Source organism: Squalius cephalus (assembly GCF_949319135.1).
Source record: "Squalius cephalus genome assembly, chromosome: 11".
Classification (NCBI taxonomy): domain Eukaryota; kingdom Metazoa; phylum Chordata; class Actinopteri; order Cypriniformes; family Leuciscidae; genus Squalius; species Squalius cephalus.
Window position 1 is genome coordinate 24331703 of NC_137132.1, and position 26946 is coordinate 24358648.

Sequence of the window (26946 nt, forward strand, 5' to 3'; positions counted from 1 at the left end):
AAGACAACATGAAACTCAAAACATTTACAATAGCATCCAAAATGTAAAGGGTGTTATTTAAAGGGATGGTTCACCCCAAAATGAATATAAGCCCATGATTTACTCACCCTGAAGCCATCCTAGGTCTATATGACATTCTTCTTTCAGACGAATACAATCGGAGTTGGCGGCCGTATGTATCGATTTACGCCAAAAGAGTAACCCTTGAACTTGACGCACAACGTAATGACGAAAAGGGTTGCCCAGCCCTGTTTGTTTGAGCCACGAGAGGCGTCATTACGTTGTGTGTCAAGTTCAATAGTTACTCTTTTGCCGTAAATCGATACGTACGGCCGTCTGCCGGAAGCTAGTTATTTTAGTCGATAACGTTTTTAAATATGGATATTCTTCTTACACAAACGCATCGCTTCACTTCAGAAGGCCTTTATTAACCCCCGGAGATGCGTGGAGCACTTTAATAATGAATAGATGCACTTTGATGCACTTCCAAAGACATACAGCCATTCACTGCCATTATAAAGCTTGGAAGAGCCAGGACTTTTTTTAATATAACTCTGATTGTGTTCGTCTGAAACAAGAATGTCATATACACCTAGGATAGCTTCAGGGTGAGTAAATCATGGGCTAATTTTCATTTTTGGGTGAACTATCCCTTTAAGCGATTTCTGAAAAATATTTGAAATCACCAAAAACAAACAGGATTCCTAAAAGGATCACACCCCTATCTTGATATCTCCACCCCTAAATTCATGAACATGCTATGCAACACACACCTCCCACCTAATGAGTGTTTACGCCCCCTACTGCTGATTGGCTACAAGTGTGTTTTGGCTCTCGGCCCGTTTCTCAGAAATCGCTTACTGCACCTTTAATTATCCATCAGGATTTGACTGAATGTCAGGGTGTCAATAAATTATTCCTATTCCCCATTTACGTGGCCTGGAAAAAAAGATTACACTTTGTTGAAAGATTACAGAAGCTAACATTTCCTTTTATTATTTAGATTAATGTGTACTTCTGTTTTGTGCACAGTAAGTAAATAAAGTCTATGTTGATTTCATGTTGTCTTTAAATAGAGTGGCAGTGAAACTGTGCCAGTATTGTGTACTGTAGGCCGGTCGAGTCCCAATACAGGAAGCCTCTTTCTCTCTCTCACACCTTCTCTCTATCCTCCTGAGAATGAGCGGGTGAAACGGTGGACGCGTTCTCAGCGAATACTTTAAAACATAATGCTTCATAAAAACACATGAGATGAGTTTTAGAAGTCTATCTGAATGGCTTGTGTGTGTGAGGTCAGTTTCCCTGAGACAGGGATTAAACTTCCTTTCGGGCCCTGAAAAAGAGAGGAGGAATATATATCGGAGGGGAAGAATAAGGGAAGACAAGGAGCGGATAAATATTTCTGAGAAAGACTGACAGATCGAGCGGACGGGAGCGGGAGAGTGACAGACAGAAGGGACAGAGAGAGAGAAAGAGAAGGTTCCAGCACAAAAGAGACAGACAGAAAGAGAGAGAAGTTGGAGAGCAGGATAGCGGGATGAAAAGACGGAGGAGTGTGGGGACAGGCATGCTGAGGAGGCCTAATCCCTCACCCCTATTCACACACACTCTTAATCTCCAGCCACGTACACACACACACACACGCACACACACACACACACACACACACAGACACAAACGGGGCTAATCTCCTACGTCCCCTCCATCTATGTCCTTGCACTCAAAAGGTGGACAAAAGCTCCTGGACACCCCCCTCACTGCCACACACACACACACACACACACACACACACACACTTATTTTCATTCACACAAACACAACATAAGGTCACACACACCTTTGCAGGGTCAACATACAGTGACCTGTCCTAAACAACCAGAGTGCTGCAAAACCTCAACGCAAAATGGCTTTTTGTGCATTGTGTGTGTGTGTGTGTGTGTGTGTTTGTGAGGCAGGTGGTTTTTTATTTACTGAAGTCATCTCAACTCATAACTCAACAGCTTTCATTACTCACACACACACATAACACAAGGAGTAAAGGTTTGAATTTATGATGGTGGTTCAGAGAGCTTCTGACCTCTTCAGTGACAAACCTCCCTCATAGTCAGTTATGGACCTTCTAATACAAACACACGCACATACACTAACTACACAAACGATCCATATGTACAATTTGCACAAAAAAAAAAATCACTTCAATGCACACATATCATCCGCAATGTCACACACAGCTGTGCAAACATAAAAAGTTGTCCTAGATACATATTTACATACAAAAACTCACATGCGCACACATATTTTCAGCTGCATATAGACACAAAACAATCACACAAACATATGCACGCAATCACACCAGAAAGCACCTCTGCACAATCAAACAAATGCAAACAAATACATGCAAACAATCACAAAAAAAGGCACTTGATCGCACAAACAAAAGTAAAACGTACACAATCACATAAACACCTGCACCTTCCAATTTTTCGTGCAACTCTACTAACACTAACCAACAATCAAACACTTCTACACAATTACAAAATCACAGAATTAAAGACCTTCACACAACCACACAAACTAACAATCAAACACCTGTCAACATTTTCAGGCTGACAAAGACACACAATCAGGCTCATACAGATGTGTACAAACATTACAGCACTTGTGCTTTGAGCGTCCACACACACACACACACACACACTTCATCAAAGCCTCCAGATGGGTTCGGTCTTTATCGTACCCCCGCCGGTGACATCACTCTTCCACACAGCAAAACTGATGATGAAAGCAAACAGATCTATCTTAACTCGCATTTACCAAATCAATTTTATTTTTACAGTCTCTTGCATATTGGCATATTGACGGCTTCTCACTCGGCGGGATGGAGGGAGGGGGGGTGCAGAGGAGAATGAGAGGGAAAGGCAGGGAGATACGCTTAATGCCATTTACCATATTTAATGTGTCCATGTCATCATTGAATATCCCCTCTGAATAATGCGCCACTTCATCATAAATTCTTTACAACTTATTTACTTAATGGAGAGAGTTATGGGCCGCTGTCAGCCAGCTAATTAAACATAGTGATACAGCACTGCCGCGCCACGCTGTCATCCGTCCCCCATCTCTCTCTCTCTCTCTCTCTCTATGTGGCTTCTCAGTTTCTTAAATACATATTATTCAAGCATGCAATAAATTACAGATAGATTAAAATTCATGAAACCCTTTTTTTTCCCTCCATAGAGAATGAACAAGAAAGAAAGAAAGACAGCGGGAAAGAGAGAGAGAGAGAGAGTGCTTGCTCAAGAGACTGTAAATCTACCATTGGGAGACAGCTGCCTTTTCAATCATATTAAAACCTAATGTTTGCTCATGTAAGATTTCTGCCATGCTGAGGAGGGAAAAAACAACTTACAAAGTGAAAAAAGTCAGAAGATTAAAATGCAAGTTTAACCATTTTTGTTTTCCAACAAGAACAGTCGCAAGAACAAATTCGAACCTTTCAACAGCGTTTAGTCAAAGTTAACCATAATTACATATGCCAACCAAACTTAAACCATAATACCATGTCCTGACAAAAACGCCTCTAAAAAAACAGCCTGGAACTGATTATTAACGTTTAAATCATCGCCATACAAACAGGACCAAAATCCGACCAGAATTAATCATAAATAAACATATCATAAAAGCTGAACACATATAATTCAAAGAGCACTAAAGTGTGTACAAGCAGCTCTGCTTAAGCAGTGCTCAAACTACTGCTTACAAACTCTGCAAGGTGTGTTAACAGCCAGATAATAGCAATATCATGAACCTCTGCTTTAATACTGAATGGTCGTTCTTCAAGAATGAGGGTTAGTTTCTTTATCAGAGCAGGACGAGTCTATTTAAATGTTCAATTAGCCTGATACTCCTCCTGCGACCTCTCCAGCCAGGCGAAATTAGCCTAAAATGACCCTGACTAAGACCACACTCGACCTCTGGCCTTGTCCTGTGACCTGGTTTCGACTGGGAGAGTAGACTGACTGATATCTGACAGACAGGGCAGTCACGAGGAGGGGCGGTCTTTAACCTGGCTAAAAAGTAGGATTTATGAGCCTCGGGCTTTAATTGAGTTTGGACAGTCTAACTCCTCCCACTGTGATGACATCACCGAGGGAGCATTGACCACTCTAATCTATCAGTGAGGTCAGAGCACTAAACAATACCAAAGCAATACATTCAGACGATTGTCCGACTAAAACTTTACTCAAGTTAAAAATGACAACATTTTACAAATTCAATTTATTTTTTGCAATTCTGTTTTCTTCCTCAATCCAATTTCTGGAACTGAGCCGCAATTTCTCAAATTACTCCAGAATGGCACACAAGCCTGGTTTGCTGTGACGAATAAGCATGTGAAATCTTCTGTACATATTCTCAGACTTAAGTGGCATTAAAAAGACTTTCAAGGACATTTATATTATGTAATTGGCATAACATTGACCAATAGCCTGTCTAGTAATTGTGACTAATGGGATTACGGCAATGCTGACTGGGGTTAGTGTAAGATCACAGAGCTGAGTAGAGGTGCTTCACCATAAAACATGCGGGCCAGGGTTAATCACACTGCCTCGCTACTGATGACAGTAAAACCCTAAGTCATAACAGCAGCCCATGAGCCCATGTTATCTGCACGCTTCGACTCCAACCGTGTGAGGATTTTCTTATCTGAAAAAGGCTGTAATCAGACAACTGTAGAGGAACACATCTCGAATTCATTGTTTGATCCTACCTCCCATGCCTGGGTAGCATTTTCTGGGCTGTGTCTTGAAGTTCCCTCGTAGGGTCCAAGACGTTCTCCCACCTCCAGTCTCCTCCGGCTCCAGACACCCAGGTTTCCTCTGGTAACGGCCGACTCGCGGACCTCAAAGTCTGGGGGCACCGATTCGACCCCATCCCCGGCCAGGTACATTGAAGTGTGGAACGACGGGTGGAAGGGGGAGGGGGCGACTGGGGAGGCCGCATCACCTGATAGGCCAGGGGAAGGAAGGTCACTAGCAGTGGCCAATGGGAGTGGATCTGCATCAGATACTCCAAGTTCTTCCAGGTCATCAGAGGCGAAAAGAGAAAAGTCCTCTCCATCTCCTAAACGAGAATAGACAGAAATATTTCACTTCATGAGACTTTAGCAGCTTTTCAAATGTACAATGTACAATTTCTGCGCCTCTAGTGGCACCAACAAGAATGTTAGTTTAAGCGGCCTATAAAGTACTGACTAAACCAAACTAAAACATTTATTTTAGCAATTCTGTTTTGTGCCTCTAGTGGCAAACAAACTGTATAACAACTTCAACTTTGAGACCTTATGCTTATAAATTTATCATTCGAATGTAATCATTCAAAATTAATGTATTCTTACATTTCAACAGCAGACAATAGCGTTCAACTGTCAAGTTTAAATTACATACATTTTCTTATGTTTTGAACAATTAAACAAAACAATTGATAATTATTGAAAATGAAAATATTAGACAACATTCCATAATCGATTAGTCAAATCTGAGTGATGTCAAATTTATAGATGCGAGATAGGCTTACGCTTTTCTATAAACAATAGAGAGATTAGTGGAGATGGTCACAGATTGTGCAGCTGTGGGAATAGTGTACAACTCAACGTTTTGCATTAAGACCTCCACAATCTTATAAGCATATTGTGTAGCGTGGCTTGTGCTTTAACAGATGCATGTACATGTTTTTCCAATTTACATTTTACAGTTATATACTTATCTGAAAATGTCTGAAGTTCATGCAAGTATTTCCTTTTTGCATAAAGGCACATCCTAACAAACAGACGTTGCACAAAATAAAGAGAGTACAATATTGTGACTAAAATATTTATTTTGCAAAATATTTGTTGTTGGATGTTAACTTTAGGTTTAAAATTCTTTAAAAAATAAATAAAAAGAGCAGTAACTGCAAAGGGGTTGTAAATCCAGTTTATTTATATGCGCTATATGCTATACTGTAATTTAATTTTCTATATATAGATTGCTTTAAAGCAGCTTAACAGTAATAAACAGGAAAACAACATCAGTTCCACAAAATATAGTATCAGTTTCAGAATCAGTAGTATCTGGAAGTATTTTTCCCATTTCTTTCATTAGCGATTTCGAAAAATTATAACTGATAGCCTGGACGTAAACGAAAAAAACAAAAACAAAAAACAGATCGAAGGCCACTGAAATAGTTGCAGTCTATTAACTTAGCAAAAGATACATATTCAAAACTAAGACTAATCATAAAACGCCACAGCAATATAATGCGTTTTCAGACACTACCAGTACACCTGCTGCACTATTCAAAAGTTAAGTACTTATTATTTGTTTTTGAAAACCCATACTTTCAGACCACAACCAGCCCATGTATGCGACCTCTGCAGATACGAGTAAATATACATAGCACCATAAAAAAATATTTGACCGCTAGAGCTGTTAAACAAACACAGGGACGGGGAAAGTGGTTTGAGTCTGTGATAACAGTTAATCCAGACTGGATAAGGTGTCTGGGGTGATAATCATCTTCACTGCCTCACCGGTTATGCCCCGTCATCCTCCTCCTGAGGCCTGCTTTAGATTGTTTGGATACAAGGGAGGGAGGGGGGGGGGGATCTCCAGTGGGAAGAGCTAACCGATCCTTGGACTCACTGAGCAGCCCCAAACACTTTTATGCTTTCTTTTTCCCATTTTTTCCATCGACCCCAGTGAAGAGGATTCAGTGTGAAAACAGCGGATGCTGTAGATGCTTAGGTTAATTATGAGCTGCATACAGGGAGGATGTTGTCTGGTGACCTGTGACCTCTCGCTCAACTCGGAGAGGAAAACCAGCGCGTGGCTGATGAGGGAAGTCCTCATATTGTCTGTCCTTAAATACCATCCTTTCTGGGTCTCAAGTATATTATACTGTATACCAGGGTTTCCCAAAGCGGTTGGTGAAGAAAAAGCAGGGGGTTGGTGAGTTGATGAAAAGCTATTAATTAATAAAATGTAACATTAACATAAATAAAGGGGGCTGCACAATTAATAGAAAAAAAATGAAATAGCAATATAACAAAGGCAGAAGAATATAAACAGTTGCGCTGCATGTTTCAGAGGAAAGAGCGACACTGTGATCATTTACACATGTACAGTAAAAACTTCATCTCTGCAAGCACTGAGTTTAACATGCATTTTGGGAACGCAATGTGCACTATGTTCACTTTAATTACATTCACATTCACATAATTTCCAGCACTTTTCTGGACAGAAGTGTACAGCATTTCACCATTATTCAAATATATTCACCTGTTAATAGCCATGGCCAAAAGTATTGGCAGTGACATACATTTAGCGTTTCACAAAGTTTGCTACTTCAGTAAAAAAACAATGATAACCATTTCATAAGTTTTAAAGGCTTTTATTGGCAAAACATTGAATGTGTATTCAATATATGCAAAGAGTCGATATTTACAGTGTTGACCCTTCTTCTTCTTCTTCTTCTTCAAAACCTCTGCAGTTCACTTTGGCATGCTGGATATCAGCTTCACATAACCAAACCCTGACTGATGGCGATCCGTTCTTCCCTTATTAGTGCTCAGAGTTGATCACAATTCGTGGACTTCTGCTTTCCCACTCACATTTTAAGGATTGACAACAGGTTCTCTATGGCATTGAGATCCGACAACTTGCCTCAGCCACAGATCCAAATTTTCAATGTAATAATCTCTGAGCCACTTCATTATCACTCCTGCCTTGGTTAAAGCTGGAAAACTGGAACGGTTAAGCAATGAGAACAGTTTGGCCCAATGGTGGAAAAACAGCTAATAATTGGACGCACACCTTCCCTCCTTTTATAGCAATCAGTCTGCAATGCTAATACAACTTTAAGCCATTTCATGGCTTCCCCAAAAAGTGTAAACAATGTGGCTCTGTCTCTTTAGGGAACTTTCACACTTGGTTCCGATTGCCTGGTCTGGTCATCAATAGCGCTTCACTTGCGCAATTTAGTACGACTGCCTTCATATCAACAGTGAACCGTACCGGAGTTCACATGAACCGAACTCCAGACCACCCTTTTTATGAGGACTCAATCCGCATGTGCTCACCCGAGTACGGAAAACAGCGTTCACATCATCCAAACGTCAATCTAACCCAGTTGTGCACTAAAAGTGCTAGTGTGAAAGCACCCTTAAATATCCTCACTTTGGGGCGGGACTATCTTTATAGTCCATCCAATAGGAGGCAAGCAGTGTTGGGAAACTTGTTTGAAAATAAACAGTTCAAAAACAGGTTTCTTGTGTTGAAGCCCTGGTGCGGTGGTAGCACAAGTACTGTTAACATGGAAATGAGGGTTTGAGCTCTGACATAAAACCTGCTATTACTTAAAATTCTTGAGACAAAACCTTTTCGGAAAATGCGTTTAAATAAGAGTTTGCTAGCATAGTTCAAGCGGCGGTATCACTAACGCACTGGGACCTGAGAGGCAGCAGCTAAAAGCTAACACACGGAGCTAACATGCTCTACCTAATGTGCCGTTGCTAACACGCTTGGAGCTAACCTGCTGTGCGTAAGTCACGGAGGGGCTAACATACTGTGGCTAGCACGCTGTGGCTAACGTGTTGTGACAGGTAGTGGTGAGTGCTAATGAGGGCTGGGCCGGGGCTCCTGCACATCTTCCTGTCTCCTCACATTCCTCTCACTCAGTGGGGCTCTACGCTACACGGTGCCTTCAGAGTCACGGCCATTCTGCTCACCACGCCACATTAACGAGCATCTCCGACGCTTCTTTTCACTAAGGCGGAGTTATAATTTACACTAATAATGTGATTTGAAGGAATTAAAAGATAATAAATAAAGGCTAGAGTTAAAAATATTAAAGACGACATGCTCCGGTCCTACTCATCTTTCTCCAGATTATCCGACAAATGATGATTGATAAATATACAATAAACACTCATGTTAAAAATTCTCCATAACAATGTACCCCTACAAAGTGTAAGAAACTTTTTCACAACAAAAGCTCATTGGAACAACATCACACTCCTCATGCATATTAAACATGAAGGAAATGTTGATTAAGGAGGAGTTATTACACACTAAAGGTTTAGGGTCGGGAACAATATTTTTATGTTTTTGAAAAGTCTGTTAAGTCTCTCACCAAGGCTACACTCATTTGATCTAAATACAGTAAAAAGTTAAGTACACCCTAAGTTTTCTATTTTAATATGTTGTAAAATGTAATTTATTCCTGTGACGTCAAAGCTGAGTATTCAGCATCATTACTCCAGGCTTCAGTGTCACATGATCCTTCAGAAATGATTGAAAACGGTTGTGCTGCTCAATATTTTTGTGGAATTTTTTCAGGATTCTTTAATGAATAGAAAGTTCAAAAGAACAGCATTTCATTGAAATAAGAATCTTCAGTAACATTACAAAAGTCTTAACTGTCACTTTTGATCAATTTAATGCATCCTCCCTGAATAAAAGAATTAATTGTTAAAAAAAAGATCTTACCTCAAACTTTTGAAGGGTAGTTTATTTCAAAAAAAAGATTATAAAGACAAACATGTTTCTTCTGGATAACCTGCACCAATAATTTACGCACAATAAGTCCGGGAACGAGCATTTTGAGAGTAAATGGATCGATTTTGAAATCATGTTGACTTTAATAGTCATATTTCAGTACGGGAGATGGCAGATTAGGATGGATTTTTTTCAATGTGGTTTATAGAAGGAAGAAATCTGACAGATTAAAGTTTTGCAATAATCATTAACAGTCAATCTTTCCTTCTGTTCCTATGATTTATGGCAAAGACAAGAAGTGAATCCAAAATTAAGTTGCTTGGGTAACTTTTCACGCAAGTTGTCATGGTAATAATAGCATCAAGGTATTAAAATAACAAATAGACAAGAGTGGTCTAGACACATATTTCTTCACAATGATACAAACATGGGTATCTCCAGCTTACTCCTGACTCTGAATCACAGGTGATCTGAGAGCGCTAAGTCTTTCCAGATGTCGTCCTGTGCCGTTTACAATATTTGACTTTGTGGCGTTGCACACACGCACAGAGGGAAACGCATCTGCGTGCTTTAAAATGACAGCTGAGGACCTGGTTAAGGCCTGTGGATCCGCTAAGCACGAGAGGCCATAATGATCATCCGAGCCGTGCCATTTAAAATTGCCCCTGCCCACAGAGAGAGTGAAGGCTTGTTGGCCGCAGTCTTCAAACCCTGAGCTTTTAAAGGTAACTCAATCCCTCCTCTGCCATCCCTCCCTTCCTGCGGCTCCAACTGATCGGCTTCATCCTGCCTGTTAAAGAAACGAGGGGAAAAACACTACGGTGCAGGACACTCAAAAGCAGTACGGGGGATTTCTTTTGGTCTATAAACATATATATTTCTGAAAGGTAAACGTCCCTCAAGAAAAATACACCGACGTGAAGTGCTTCTTAAAAACGGCCGTGGTTTGCGTATTAGATTGCAGATAAAGAATATGGTTTGGCATGAGTTAGAGGTGAGGTTTTTGCAGAACTTCCCTCTCGTTTTATTTGCTTGGAATTAATTGATTCGATTAGGATAAGAACATTTATCAACCACGAACGGTGCGCGTGCGTGAATCAGAATCTTGTGTAAAGCCCGTGAGAAACCCAGGATTTCCTGTAATCTTGATCTGTGGATCCTTCTAAACAAAAGTACCACACCTTCAGTTGAGCAGATAACATCAGTATGGACACACACTAGCAATTATGATGTCAGTGAGATAAATGGATATTATTGTTCTGGGAAAAGTCACCTATAGAACATCCCTGATTAGAATGGGACATTCTAGAACAGAAAGAACAGTGACACGACCTATAAATGTCTCGGCGATGATGTCACTTGCACCCAACAATCACAATCTGCAAATGCGAAAGAATAGGAGCATTTCCTGTCATTTAATACAGAACATAACTCATCACTTCCTGTTCCACCCTTAAAGTGGCATTTAAAGCAATGGTGAACAAGCATGTGTGTGTGTGTGTATAAAGACTTTCATTGTTAATGCTTATTTTTCCCTACTATGACATATGTTTTAGAAAAAAAACAAGATGGATGGAGCGATAGAAACAGATAGAAGGGACACGAGATTGATGGCATGGCAACCACTGGTTGAAGGATGTAGTTTACATACATAAACATCAGCGTAACACACTGACAAATCAATCCTCTTAAACTTTTCATTAGTGTCGCGTGTTTAATTCATACACCAGCTGTGTGAGCTGCAGGGACGATATCGAGCAACAGACTTCATACAGTGTGATATTAAACCAGATGTATTTACCAACAAAACACACACAGGTGCATGTGAGGTGAAAACACATCTGACATCGCACTCAAGATGTACATTTTATCAGTCGCATTTCTAAGGAATCAAACCCACGACATTGGCGTTGCAGGCACCATGCTCTACTTAAACCTGGATTTTAGGGGAATTTAGGAAATAAAAAAAAAAAAAAAATAAAAAAAAATTCTAATATGACCTAATATTATCTATAACTCTAATAATATCTTATAATTCAAGTAAAAGTATAATTATTACTATTAAGAATTAATCATTTTTTAATTAATTTTAATTTTACGTACATTTGTAGAATCTAGGAAATTTGAAAAAAGTTATAAATAAATATATTAAAAATAATGTATTTTATTATTAAATATTTATTATTTTTATTACTATTTTGGTCACACTTTAGTTTAGGGTCCAATTCTCATTATTAATCTATTAACTACTAATAAACACCTAATTACTGCTTTTAAATAGTAAGGTAGTTGTTCAATTTAGGTATTAGGATTAAGGGATGTAGAATATAGAAGAATAAGGAATGCAGGATGCAGAATAAGGCATTAATACGTGCTTTATAAGTACTAATAAACAGCCAATATCCTAGTAATATCCATGAAATAAGCAACTAGTTAATAGTGAGAATTGGACCCTAAACTGATGTGCTACCAATCTTTTTTATGTTAAGGTTTAGCGCGAATAATGCCAAATTGGTGACACACTAAACTTGTGATCTCTTTCCTACAAAATATTAGATATATTTGCATCCACTGAAGCTCAAGACGCTCTTTGGATCATTGTCAAATCACGCTGGAGAACATGACCATCAGGGTTTATAGGAGTCCATAGCTTTAGTGCTGCTGTCATTATACTAAAAATATATACAATTCATGTTAATATTTTAATTCAAATTTTTATTAAAATTATTATGCTGATAATATCATTTGTAATTAAAAATATATATCAATAAGAGAAAACATATGTTTGAATCATATTTAAATTCTAATTGGAATACTAATTCCAAGTGTATTATGAAGTATAATGTATCGCTTATGACACGCAAGTCAGTTCATTACTTATAATTTTGTGAGTAAACATCAGTGGCTGTGTGTGAATGTGTGCGAGTGTGTGTAGTGTTCACCTCTGCTCCGGGGTTCTGCTGTGCTCATACATCACGCGATTACTGTGGGCGGCACGGGACCCCGCGTCATTACCACCAGCATTAGAGATGATAGAACCAGCCATTAATCACCATGACAACACGCCCTAATGGAGAGGTGACCCAGTCAACGCCCGCGGACGCCGGGACACACGCACCTATAGGACGAAAGCGAGAGAGCGCGCGGCGAATCGCGCACACATGCACGCGCTCACCCTGCAGCGCTGTAGTCGGTAAATATAGAAACAAGGCGTTCCTGAGGGCCGCGCTGAGATCTGAGTCTTTAAACGCCATGATTGAGAGGGCAGATTAAGACAGAAAAGATCGGGGAAAAAAAGGCTCAAACCTTTTCCTTGACTCTTTCTCTTTTGTTTACTCTCTCGCACACCTCCTTCTTCACGCTTAACGTTTTTGACAACTCCCCCCTTTGGTTTGAAACGCCACAAAGCAACATTTCCTACTTTTGGCAACTGGAGCACAACAACCAAATAAACGTCTCCCACCTGCCACCGTTTACCTGAAGAGAGGAGACATTCCCATTCCTCTTCCTCCTGTCCTGCGGCGGGACGGACGGAGTATCCTCCACATTCCCTCCGCTCCACTACTGACAACAAGAGGAGCCGGTTTTACCAGCTCCAGGATTTATCACTTCACTGAGAGACAGCCAGAGGGCTGAGAGGAGAGAAACCCGGCCTGATAAGCAACAAAACAATACGACGGCTGTTACAAGCGCACTGGGCCCGTTTCCCAGCTGAAGATTATCCAGCCAAGACTACGGCTAAAATTAATTTTCTATGGTGTATCAATATCAACTTCATTTTGTTCAACACCAGACCTAATCTTCTTGTCGACATATAAAAAAAAACAAAAAAAAAACAAAAAAAAAACCGGCCACATTAAATACACAGAAAATATTCAAGCATGTTTTCTATATATAAAATGTATAAAGATTTTTTTTTATATAAAAATGCAAATCTACTTTTAAAAATGTAAAAAATAAAATAAAATAAAAAGTATTAAAATTATATATTTTTTTCATTTATTAGTCTATTGATTTAATAAATAATCATTTGAATAATTTAATAATTATTCAAATTATTAAATTATCTAAATTAAAATTTAATATTGTTACATACCAAATTCATATAGTTTACTTCTAAATATAATTGTTTATTCAATTTAATCACTTAATTATTTAAATGACATTATTTAAAAAATATATAACATTAAAAGTAAAATGTAATATTATTACATATCAAATTCACATTTATATACAGAGATTTTGTATTCAATATTTTTAAATGAATGCTTGTTGATGTAACATTTGTTGATGTAACAAAAATTATTACTCTAAAAATGCTCTTAAAATAAGTTAATGGACTTGTGATACTCACGTTTAACTTATGTTTACAATCCACTGCACAAACAATTAGAAGAACTAGTGCCACCACATTTCCAAATATAATTCAAACAGACATTTATGAATCCATTCAAACATAAAACTCAGACTCGGACACCACTGAGGAGGTATATAACGGCTAGCATACCTGCGATATGTATTAGCATTCAAATTAACTGGCTTAAAAGTTAGTATTGTATTTACTTGCATCCAACTTAACCGTAATTCTAACCCTAACACATGCCATCAGACACTGAAAAGCCCTCACAGACAGACTTGTGTGTGATAGCATGCCCACAAACAAGACACACACGAGACATTCCAGCTCAAGTCTCCCTTCTGCCCCACATGAGCAAACTCCAGACTCTGTTACCAGCCTTTGTGTACGGAATTAAGACTCGGCTCTCTCACTGGCCACTGGAGACCGGCAGGACTAAATGAGTACATTTGTCTTCTCAATGGCCTGGCTGATTGGATGTTTAAAAAGAGTGTGTGTTTGTGTATGTGTGTGTAGAGCAGATGTAAGTCTACTGCCCAGAGGGAAAGAGGAGCAGTCGGCACAATACATAATTAACCCGGACACTCAATTGAATGAGAGCGTCATTGGATCAGGGTGAGAATCCTTAAGATTCAGACAAACATTCCCTGGAACAGTATTAACTCAACAACCGTTCACACAATCCCTCATCAGCATTCAATCACACACAGGTTTCCTCGCACATAAGAAAAAAACAAAACACTTTGGAATGCTATACGTACAGTGTGTGAATATTCCTTATGCGTGGAATACGGATGACGTAATGCATTTGACAAAACGTGTAGCGTTCAAGCCGAGCCTTGGGTACGGTATCCCATGATGCAATGCACATCAGCCAGACTGCAAAAACGTAACAAGATTTATATGATTTTTACTCAAAATTGGATCAACTGTTTATGATAACTGGACACCACTCTCAGTAGTCGGGTCATGTGCAGCTGGTTACTCTTTGAAATATTTATTGTTGCATACTGCATATTAAAAAATGTGCATGCACTGCATAGTGGGCATTAAGTTTTATTCCCATTTGGTTTGTTCACAATTGCACACAAACATATTAATCTTACTACAGTGTAAATATATGACATGATCAGTAAATCATGACAACAAATGTTTCTTCATTAACTCGTCTCCAACTCACTTTTTAAGTCAGTTTAATACAATTTAAGTTGAAATGACTTATACAGAGAAGTTGATTGCACTTAAAAGTTCAAGTTTTTTTTACAGTGTATTTCTACAGTATGCAAATTGTCTTTAGACACAGAATACACAATTTATCTTCTACATTTGCCTAAATGTGGAGTATACAACCAGAACACACTCTATTAGATACTCTATCCCACAATGCAATGCAAAAGACTTGAATTTGCATTTTCAGTGTGAACTGATTGCAACTACTTTCAAATCCATTAGCTAGGGCCATCCTTAGAGCTGGTGAGGAAAAGTGATATTCGAAATATTTACTGTTGCATATTGCATACTATCAAACAATTAGCATGCAATATACAGTATGAACCCCCCACCCATCCCCACTTCCTCTAACTCGCACTGGGCCCCGCCCCATGCTTAAATGGGACGGCCGTGACTTTATCAATTAACTTGAAGATATTTACCTCCTTCGACATCATTTATTTGATCAAATATTGCAACATTTTTACAAAAAAAAAAGTGTATTAAAAATGCTTTTTTTGTTTTGTTATCTGAATGCATTTTTTTTAAACATAATATAAAAAAACACTACATTTTGAAACGTTTAAATTTGCATACGGCAAACTATTCCCCATGCTTAACCGGTGTGTGCAGTTGCAGTGTATGCTGTAAGCAGTGCGTCAGTATTCCATTACGAACATACCCATTCTCACACCGTGACCTGTGCGACTCGCTAAGAGCATCTTAATTAATGAGTGCATTGTTTCGGATCGTCATTGACTCTCGGCTCAGTGTGCATGATGGAACAACACTTCATTAATACACAATGCTGAGCCGAACCAATTAACACTGTACAACAAGACACACTGTGACTGCCTAAACACACAGATAAACTCTCACACACACATATGCAAACATCACCAGCCATGAGAGGCTCATTATTAATCACTGCTAATGCTAATTAATTAAAAGATCATGTGCACGTGTGTGTGTGTGTGTGTGTGTGTGTGAGAGTGCGGCAGACAGCTGCTTGTGTCCTGGGAGCTCAGAGGGACTTTAACATGTTTCTCACAAGCCTGACAAATGACCTATTAATTATCTAATGTTGTCTGACAACAAGCGCTTGGATAAAGATGTATGTTTGTGTGAGAGGCTGATAGAGTCGCAGTGAGAGTGAGGGGGAGGTGTGTGTGTGTGGTTCATACCCTACATTATGGGGACAAAATGTCCCCAGCACGAAAATGCCAATATTTAAAATCCTTGTCTTTTTTTTTTTTGGTCCTCATGAGGAAAACAGATTATAAATCATACAGGATGAGTTTTTTGTTGTTGTTGGAAATGTAAAAAAATGCAGAAGGTTTTCTGTGATGGGTAGGTTTAGGGGTAGGGTACAGAATATACAGTTTGTACAGTATAAAAACATCACGCCTATGAAGAGTCCCCATAAAACATGAAAACACAACGTGTGTGTGTCACACAGACATATTTTTTCAACCAGATGTAACTATTAAAACAAAAAACACACGTAAACTTTAAAACTGCACACTGTTGACTTAAAAAATTATTTAAAATAATTGATAATTTTGTTATTTGAAGGATGTTGGATATGTTTAGAGAAAAGGTTTGTTCAGTCTTAGTATATTATGGTTGGCAAGATGTAGAACCTGTAAAAAAAACAAAAATCTTTATACCAATATGCATAAACACTGTAATCAGTATATACAATGTTGTCCCAAAACTTAAAAATTAATCGCTTGTTGTATTATTCATTTGTAAGCCACAAAAAAGTTTCTTAATACGGTTTTGTGCCTGGCTTTCCAGTAAAAACTATATAAACATCCGCAAAACAGGATACACTTATATAACATTTTCACAGACTAAATCTTGAATTAAGTTTGTTTAATAACATTTCTCATGTTAAGCACTTTTGTTTCTCAGTGTCTTACAAAATTTTGTTTAAAATGTTGTTTAAAACAATTTTAAAAAGTCCAAAACGGGGAACAATAAAAACAAAAAGCAACTTAAATCATGATATTCTGAAAAAAAAAAAAAAAAAAAAAAAAACTAAATACAATAAATAAATTGTAATTCAATTTATATTGTTACATATGTTTAGATATTTGTATTGAGAAATATAACAAAAACACTGGTTCAATTTTTTTTGGGGGGGGGGAATGTATCCATGCACACACACACACACACACACACACACACACACACACACACTAGGGTTAATGTGGCGGATTCTTAAACCACAATCAATAGCATTGACGGAGCAGCACGACTGCACGCATATCAACTAGAGCACTTTATATCATTAAGAGTCCCAAACCACAGACAGCCAACATATGCTTGCTCTCCCTCTCTCTCTCTCTCTCCGCCAGATGAGTTTTTATGAGGGCTGGACTGTTTCATTTGATTTAATGAGTCACAATCCCAGTCGACTGCTTATTCAGACCTGCCACAACTCACAGAAAACACACTCTAACAACCCACAGAAATACACAAACACACAGACAGAAAAGCTTAAAAACGAAACGCTCACAATGATAAGAAGAGATGACGCATTTAAATCAATCAGGGGGCATTACAAATTTAAATGGACAGAGAAAAATAATTCCTTGATTTAATCCAGCAGAGTTTGTCTCCTCACTGACTGTCACACGGCGTAAGCGTTTGAGTTGTATGTATCTCACCCTATCTGTGTGTGTCTGTCAGCTGCCACACACGCTTACCATTTGATCAGTTTTCAGTTTGTTGTGTTGTGTCCTGTCCCACCTCACGGTTCCCGTCTCACCTGTGTATCTGTTCAGCCGGCCTGTGCTTTGATGAATCACAGCGATACAGTCTTAGACACACACATACACAAACCATTAAGCACTGTCATGACGTGACAAAGACAAAAATCCCGGTAGTTATTCTTTAATCATTTTGGTAAGGTGAGAAAAGCACAGGCAGGTATAGGACAGACACACACACACACACACACACTGTGGCCCGACGCCATCCGGCCATATCCTGATTACACGGCACAGTTGTCCACATTTGAGAAATTGATCCTGTGATGGAGTGCGCGTCGCAAGGGTGACGGCCATCGCCGGGGAGACATATTTCCAGCATCGGTGCTGCCAGCCCCGGGGCCTCACGGGGGCCCCTGCGGGGCGTCTACCCGGCTGCCCGATCATAAAGCCAAATGATAGCATATGTGCTTTGTTTAATTTTGATGTCCCAGTAATGTATTACACAATTAGATTGATTTGACAATTTCCATTACGCTTGATAAAATATTTATGGAGTGAGGTGGATGATAAGTCTTATCAAAGAGCCATCGCTCGCACGCGGCTGACACGCCACATCCATCAGCATCAGCAGTCAGGGCCGCTAGCGTTAGCCTATTAGCTTTTATTCACCCCACAGGAACAGGGTCGCCGACGGCTAAGGTGGGGAGGGGGTGGCCGAGCGTTTCGTCTCTCTCTCTCTCTCTCTTTTGGACTCTGTCGCTCACCTCTGTCTTTCATTTCTCCTCATCTCTCTGCCGTTTCACGCCCTTGCTCTTTCTCTCCGTTCGCTCGCGCTCGCTCTTCCTCCATCAATCTCAGTGTAGAAGTGCGGGCTGCCAAATTGGGCTCATCAGTCTCAATGCTGGATGCAGATGGGTTTGATTCAGCGCGGGAAGGTCCCCATTCAAGCGCACACACACGTACGACCCTCTCTTAGCACCCTAACTCCTTTTACTTCCATATCTGCCCCCATAAATGCCCCTTTTGCCCTTTTCTACTCCCTCTATCAATGTGACGGCAATCCACTCCACCAATATCTAATGGCCAAACTGCCCTTATGAGAACCACAGTGACCCCCCACCCCAAAACTCAACACGATGATGGTAAAGTTATGAAACTAACTGTTTAAGGGATGCACGATATATCGGCCAACATATCGGTATCGGCCGATATATGTTCATTTTTAATGTTATCGTCATCGGTCCGATAAGAAGATTTGGCCGATATCTTTTCGCCAATAAATAATGGATTATTTCCTTTAGCTGAGATGCTTCAGATGCAAACTGTTTGCAATGATGGTTTTGAATTGCTTGAGATATGATAAAAGTTGGAAAGTTGGCCATAGGAGTGTAACATTTATTTTAAAACTTGCACTGATTCAAAATATGTTAACATACTTTTTACTTTTTTATTTATGTTGAAGTGCTTGGGACATGTCTTTTAATGGTGAGACTTTTGTTATGTAATCAGTTTTGTTATCAATACAATTTGGATTTAGATTTATTTGCCAATATATCGTTATCGGCTTTTAAATATAAAGAATTATCGGTTATCGATATTGGCTAAAATTTTCATATTGGTGCATCCCTAGTTTAATCAATATCATATTTTGTCTTAAAACACTTTTTTTTAGTTGAGGGTCCATTTGGCAAACGCTTTTGATTCTAAATTACTTTTTTTGTTGGTATAAATGTTTTTAACCAGTTCTTGCATTCCTTACAATCTTCATCAGTTCACCCAAAAATGAAAATTTGGTCATCATTTATTCACCCTCATGTTGTTCCAAATCTGTATGGTTTTCATAAAATGAAAATATTTTTAAAAAAACAATGTAAGTCAATGGGGTCCAAAGCTGTTTTGACTTTCAACATTCTTCACAATATATATTTTTTGCTTTTCACAGAAGAAAGAAAATCATACAAGTTTAGAATGACATGAGGGTGAGTAAATCATGACTATTTTCATTTATTATATGATGTATGGTTGATAATTAAGAAAAGTATTGAGGATACATTTTTATTTCATGTTGATTTTTACACCTAGAAATATTAAAATTGTGTTGCTAAACAAACTTTTTGATTTGTTTTATTACACTTTTACTTTTTAAAGTCCTTTGCACAAAATGGTGACATGTTCTAGCTTACACACACACACACACACACACACGTGCGCACACGTGGACGGTGAGGGGCCGGCTGCTGGCCGCAGTCTCGTTAATAAGGCTCTAAATGAACAGAATGCATAAAACATGAAGGCGCCCGTAATGAAGTAGTGCTCTGTAATTAGAGACCTTGTGCCAGAAAAATGAAGACAAAATATTTGAGGAGGAATTCTGTCACCTCTGGTCTCCCTTCACACTAATCATACACACACACACACACGCACACACGGACGACACAGGGGCTAAATACATAGGTTGGGATTTCAACAGCCTTGCCTTCTAATGACAGCTAATTGAAAAATTACAGGCTATTGACAGACAATGAGCTCTGAGCATATGCTGTGACCGGCTAATATCCCTGCCAATTTATACACATGAAAATTAATAGATGTTCTTGTAGAGGAAAAAAAAAAATGCATGACTGCTTTAGAAACACACGTTTGTTTTTAGATTATGGTGGTAACTTCGCTTTGTTCTTAAATGAAGTGAGTTATAATTACTACACTCTAAAACCACACCAAAAAAAATATTGTTTAGATTTGAATCAAGACACTATAAAAACTAATCGCAGTTTCCACAAAAATATTAAGCAGCACAACTGTATGCAGCATTGATAATAATAATAGATGTTTCTTGAGCAGCAAACCATCATATTAGAATGATTTCTGAAGGATCATGTGACACTGAAGACTGGAGTAATGATGCTGAAAATACAGCTTTGACCAAAGGAACAAATTACATTTTAAAATATATTCAAATAGAAAAACAGTTATTTCAAATTGTAATAATATTTCACAATATAACTGTTTTACTGTAGTTTTGATCAAATAAATGGTGATCATAAAAGACTCCTTTCAAAGACAAATTCTCCAAGTTTTGTAAATGCACATTGCGTTTCTTTTTAATTTATTTCCTTGGAAATACAAATCAAATACCTTGTCCATTCCCATAACATATTCACGTACGCCTACATAGTCAAAGCGTGAGAAAGTTTGATCGCTCGCATTATAAAAAATGAAGTGATTTACCACACCGCATTTCTAAAATCTTTAAATGCAAACAATGTTGTACATCCAATTAAATAAAAAATTGCATGCCAAAAAAAAGAACCTTTCTCATGACAGAAACGTAACGCAAAAGAATCATTACTTTATATAAAAAGTAATGATGTAATGTAATCCATTTTTTAAGTAATCCAAACCTGTTTTTAAAAGAAACACACTCAGAAATCAGGCTTCATCCCCACACACACACACGCTGAGTAAGACAGCAGAAGAGCGATGAGGTGAGTGTGTGCTGCTGTCAGAGAGACAGTTAGAGTGTGGCCGCTGTGACACCTGAGCCGTGGTGACATAATGAAGGGGGAGTGTCTGTCAGAGAGGGTCAACACTGATCACACGGCCCCGGCGAGAGGGATCTCGCACATAATCAAACCCCCCGCATGACAAATGGCCCTGCTCCCTTGACTCTGGCATCTGACACACAGACACATCTCCACGCCGGCTCGCCGAACATCACACGGCCAACGCGCGCGTATGTGTGTAAGAACACATTTCAATTTCTCATTCGCCTCTGCCCTTTGTCTCTGTCCAGGAGATAGGAGGGAACACGCGCACACACACACACACAGACGCTGTGTACACACTTCATCTTCAATCCGCACTTTTATCCATCTCATCTCAGGGAAAGCACACACACCCACTCAACTCCATAATCAAGGAAGAGGAGTTTTGTCAACAGGGCCATAAAATGGGGACTACTTTTCCCAGGGGTCTTTGAGGCAGATCGTTTTGTCTCGCAGATTTAAATGGAAGCTTAATGATGTTTGTGTCCAAATCACCCATCTTGCCTTTGCAGGTCAACGCCAGTGGTACAACAACCAGAGATTCACCACTGGCTGAGAGCGACCTAGTAAACAAACATAAGAAAACGCTTGCAATCAAATATGTATACATAATGACCAATGATTGGCCAACTTTAAGTGATTCTGGCTGATGCGGAAGTACATTGTTTCTTCTGGTCCATTTGTGTCAAATTAAATAATGCAAAACTGAGTTGCTAAAACTGTTTTAGAATGTGACCTGCATTGTTTAAACCTTAAACTCTATGAAATAAAGGTTCCAAAATGTGATTTTCGCTGAGATGCCATAGAAGAACCATTCTGGGTTCCTCTAAGAAACTGATCAGTTCTTAAAAGAACCATTATTTTACTTAATGCAAAGAACATTTTATTAATCTAAAGAACCTCTTTCCACTATAAAGTACCTTTTGTGCAATGGAAAGGTTCCATGGATGTTAAAGGTTCCTCATGGAACCATAGATGACAATAAAGAGCAATAATTTTTAAGAGTGTATGGTGCATTTTAACTCGCAAAGTCTGAACAGGGTATTCCTCGCAGTTAAACGAATGTTCTTGCAGTATTTTTTCAGTGTTAGATGTCTTGCAAAAAAAAATCTCAAAGCATTTCACACATTGCTAGTAGAACATCCAAGCTACATTTGAGAGAAGATTTGCATAATGTGAAAATGTAACATTCTGATAGCATTTCGCAGAACACTCATTTAACCAAGGAAAATCCTTCTTAAAATAAAACAACCGGACATTCTGAATGTTTCTCAGAATGATCAGAAATAATGTTTTCATCACTAATGTTATGTTTTCTGAATGTTTCTTAGAATGATCAGAAATAATGTTTTCATTTTTTTTTTAAAGCTGAACTTCTTTTAACTTGAGTGTTGCATCCTGAGCGAGACGTTACAAAAGACAACATGCGATGTTTACTACATAGTTTGTTAGATGTGGATTCATGACTTCAAACTAAATTGGCAACTCGCAGTGAGATTTACACATTTAGCTAGTGCTAAACATTCACTTTTAAGCCAATAAAATACATCAATAAGACAAATTTCCTACATGACTGTTTTACAAAAGTTTGTAGAGACACTAAATGATTCTCACTGTTGCTAATTATAGCCTACACCTATAAAAAATAAGCAGCACTGCTAGCATTTAGAGACTCGTTTGTTGACAACTGTACCCCGCTAAGCTACTGTATGCGTCATTTTCTGAGAATCTTTCCTTAAAGCGTAACTCTCGCCAAAATGCAGCCTAGGGTCTTTTTGTTAATCTACCCGAGGCAAACTTTCGTTTAAAAGCATAATTAGAATGGAAACGCCACTTTTAAGTTTGACCGTATTTTCGTTTTCGTTCTTCGTCAAATTGCCTTTTGAATGGGAGTGTTAGGGGCACGACTATAGGCGCGTTTCCATTAAAGATTTGCGCAAAACTGTTGCGATTTTTTCAAAATATCGACAAAAAATTATTGCGAAATGACGGCGTTTCTATTAACCGATGTTATGCGACTAAAACGTCATTTTTTTCCTCTCGCGATAAGTCATTCCAAAAATCATGGCAACGGACGTTGGTAAGTTTACATATAGGCTATATCACAGCCACGTACCGCATTATTATGACATTATTATTATTAATGGAAGGAAACGTAGGCCTGCGTGTTATCCAAGCATTAATGGCAAGGAAAGACCCTTATACTGTGAGCGGCACATATGAGGTGTTTCTGGGTTTTTCTCACTCATTTCTGCTTCAAGGTCTTGATTGTGGCATTTCTTTGAGGTTTAGAATCCAGCATTTCTGTAATTCTTTTGTCTTTTATGAATTTAATAAAGAACTCTGTCTCGTATTCTGTCCAAACACACCACTCCTTCTAAGTCAGGTGACTGTAAATGCGCAAAAACTGTTTCCATTGCAAAAAAAAAAATTGTTGCGATAAATGGGAGTTTTTGTGAAATTGACGTGTTTCCATTGGGCGTATTTTCAATTCGCAATTTCAATTTGCGCAATTTGAAGGGTAATGGAAACGCGGCTTATGATAGCATCAAAATCGCTATCTGGCAACTTGACCGAAAACGAAAATACGGTCGTTTCCATTCTAATTATGCTTTTAAACGAAAGTTTGCCTTGGGTAGATTAACAAAAAGACCCTAGGTTGCAATTTGGCAAGAGTTATGCTTTAAAGTTATTCTTAGGCTATTTTAGCTGTGGACTGGCTTTATCAAACTAGCTTGTTTGCTTTGTAATGTTAGCTAAAAAAGGACACATGATTACCCTACTATCACAATACGCTTTAACTAAGTACCTGTGTTTTCATTGCAACAGCAGACAGTTGCTATCACTGGCCTGGATTGTTACATATGTGACATACGTAATGGCATTATCCAGCCCATGGATAAGGAACGCCTGATTTCGGAGTGACTAAAAGCTACACTTTGGTACAGATGGAGTCTGGATCTATTCAAATATAACAGTCAAAAAAAAATGTAAAACAGGGTAGAACGAATCAAAATAAACAATACTCGACAAGAACAAGCACGGCGTTATTGTAAGATGAACTTTTACCATCCTAAATTCATTAAAATCCTGTTAAGACCAAATAATTGGGCTAATCACACAACGCTAATGTGTTTATATTGAAGCACTTTGGAAATATAAACTGATTTGTTTGACCTCGGCAGTTCATGTTACAGCTTTATAGCTTTGTCATGCTGTCAAAAATTTCATGAAGGATGTCAGGATTAACAACATCTACGTTTCTCTAACAGTGGCACTTTCCTTCTCTTTCTTCTGTGTGTGTGTGTGTGTCTACAGAGGCAAATGGAAAGCCTGAGGGCAGAAAGCTTCATTTAATTAACACTTTAATTAGTGCCTTTTCTCCCTCATTCACTCCATTTCTTTTCTTTTTTCCTCAGTTTTCCTGCTCTTCCAGCCTCTCGAGAGCAGCTGCTTGGGGGTTTTATCTACTCTGCCGGACTCATATACAGAAAGGCCAAAGGTTATCAAAACTAGCATTGTTTATATCTCACAATGGGGCAAAAGCAGCAGGATATCACTGACTCTCCCTCCCGTCACCCTCTTTGTCAGTATGTAGTATGCGCACATAGGCTATGTAACATTTATATATGTACATTCCTGGGCAAAAAATATACAAATGGAAAAAAAGGCAATGCCAAAAATGGCTAAACACTAAGCCTTTAGTTGTCTTAACCACAAATTATTGGTGAGGAAATTATGAAAATTTAAGCAAATGCACTACGTAAAAAGCCATTGCTGTCTCAGAAAAACATCAAAGACAGAATGTTTTGGCAGATTATGGAAAGTTGTGAGTGGAGCGATGATTTACAATGAAAAACGAGTTGCATGGGGATTCTCCAGAGCAGCGTTTCTCTGAAAATCTGCGGAGAATTATAATAATAAATGCATCTCTGCCATAGTGAAGCATGGAGGAAGAGGTGTCGTCGTGTGGGGAGGCTTTTTAGCTGCTGGTATTGGTGAGCTTTGGAGTGCAGGACAATAATGCAGAATGGCTTGCTTGCTTCCCATGAAAAGTTGAAATCTTGTTTAATTAAACATGCAATGTCATGAGGTCATGTGACAACAATTTAGCATGTACTATTGTCTGAAACATTTATAAAATGTCTATAAAATGCCTATAGTATACCTCAGTATTCAGTATGCTGCAACCTAATATTCCATTATGAACACAGACAATGAGATTTTCCCTCAATCTTGTTGTCTTATTGTCACACACAAACACACATCCTGAGTCCTTGTGTCCTGCTTTTTAAAGGTTTTGTGATATTCCTTGTGTGGCGTGTGGAGTTCCAGATGACTGCGGGCTTCCATTTTAGTGAGTGCGCTCTCTCTCTCTCTCCGTGGGTCCAACTCCCTATAAACTCTCATTAAAACCCCCAAATACCCCTCATTCATTCCTTTAGAGGCCTTCATGTAGCTCCCCACCTCTACACACACACACACACACACACACACACACAATAAACTCCATATAGGATGATGGAAGTTCTCTTTAGAGATTAATGGATTCAAATAGTGTTTCCATCATAACACAGCGCACCAAAATCAGCTCGAGTTTGGACTCTACATGTCTCGCTGTTATACTGGGACTGTATTTCAGTGCAATGAAACACAAATGTGGAACTGCTGCCTCAGTTCTAAACGCTGCCAGTCAGCCATGTAACACCGACACCATGTTTGAGGAATGAGTAAGAAAGATCTACTCGTTTAGTAAGGTCTTTTTAAATCACAAAACCATTCAATTAAATGTCCCCGACTCATGGGAAAATGTGCGCATTTTAAAAAAATACCTTTCTAAATATCCAGAAGAGATGGACGGATGGCCATATTCTATACGACTTGTGTGCTATATTACAAGTCTTCAGAAACTATGTTTAGTCTTCAGGAACAAAACATGATTTGCTGGTCCGTTATCAAAACCAAATGAACTGAACCAAACTGTACAACAACAACAAAAAACTTTCTACGAGAATAGCGAAGTCCACACCACAACTATAACGCTAATGACATAGAGGAACAATATCGTTTGAATCACTTTTAGAATTTTATTTTTACATCTGATAAACGATAAAAACGTTGACAGCCAATCAGAATACACCCAACTTTAAAGAGCAAGAGACATCACATGCTTATAATGTAATAAACAGAACGTTATAATGCATTAGGGTGGACGCTAATATAGATATTATAGTTATCGTACCTGGTGTGAATGTCCTTTAAAAGCGGACCAAAAGCTTTAAAAGAAGTTCATAAATGTGATTAGATTGCATTACTTTAGTGTTGTCATTTTATAATTTGATATTTTGATGATGTTTCTGATTATAGCAAATAGTAAATACATTGTACTGAAATACACTTTTAAAACATCCTTTCCATATCTGGTAACATCGATGGATGGATGGATGGCCAAGGAAGAGTAACGGATAGATTGATGGGTAAATTCAGAGAGACTTTGAGTAAACGACAAGAACATGACATACAGAAGCCTCTATTAATCCGCCACAGAAACACGACACGACCTTACGGACTGACGGCCCACA

General features: G+C 38.6%; 1 protein-coding gene across 18 annotated transcripts in view; it reads right to left on the minus strand.

The window, feature by feature from the left end:
• The window catches only part of mecom (MDS1 and EVI1 complex locus), a 171821-nt gene that overhangs the window by 98736 nt on the left and 46139 nt on the right, over positions 1-26946 (minus strand). For 17 of the 18 annotated variants that reach the window (XM_079886163.1, XM_079886166.1, XM_079886162.1 and 14 more), the window contains exon 2: positions 4769-5121. In XM_079886163.1, coding sequence (XP_079742289.1) covers positions 4769-4948 — 180 coding nt within the window. In that variant the 5' untranslated portion in view covers positions 4949-5121. Of the gene's footprint in view, positions 1-4768; positions 5122-12475; positions 12691-26946 lie in introns of those variants that run through there. The other variant, XM_079886170.1, reaches the window with a different exon arrangement.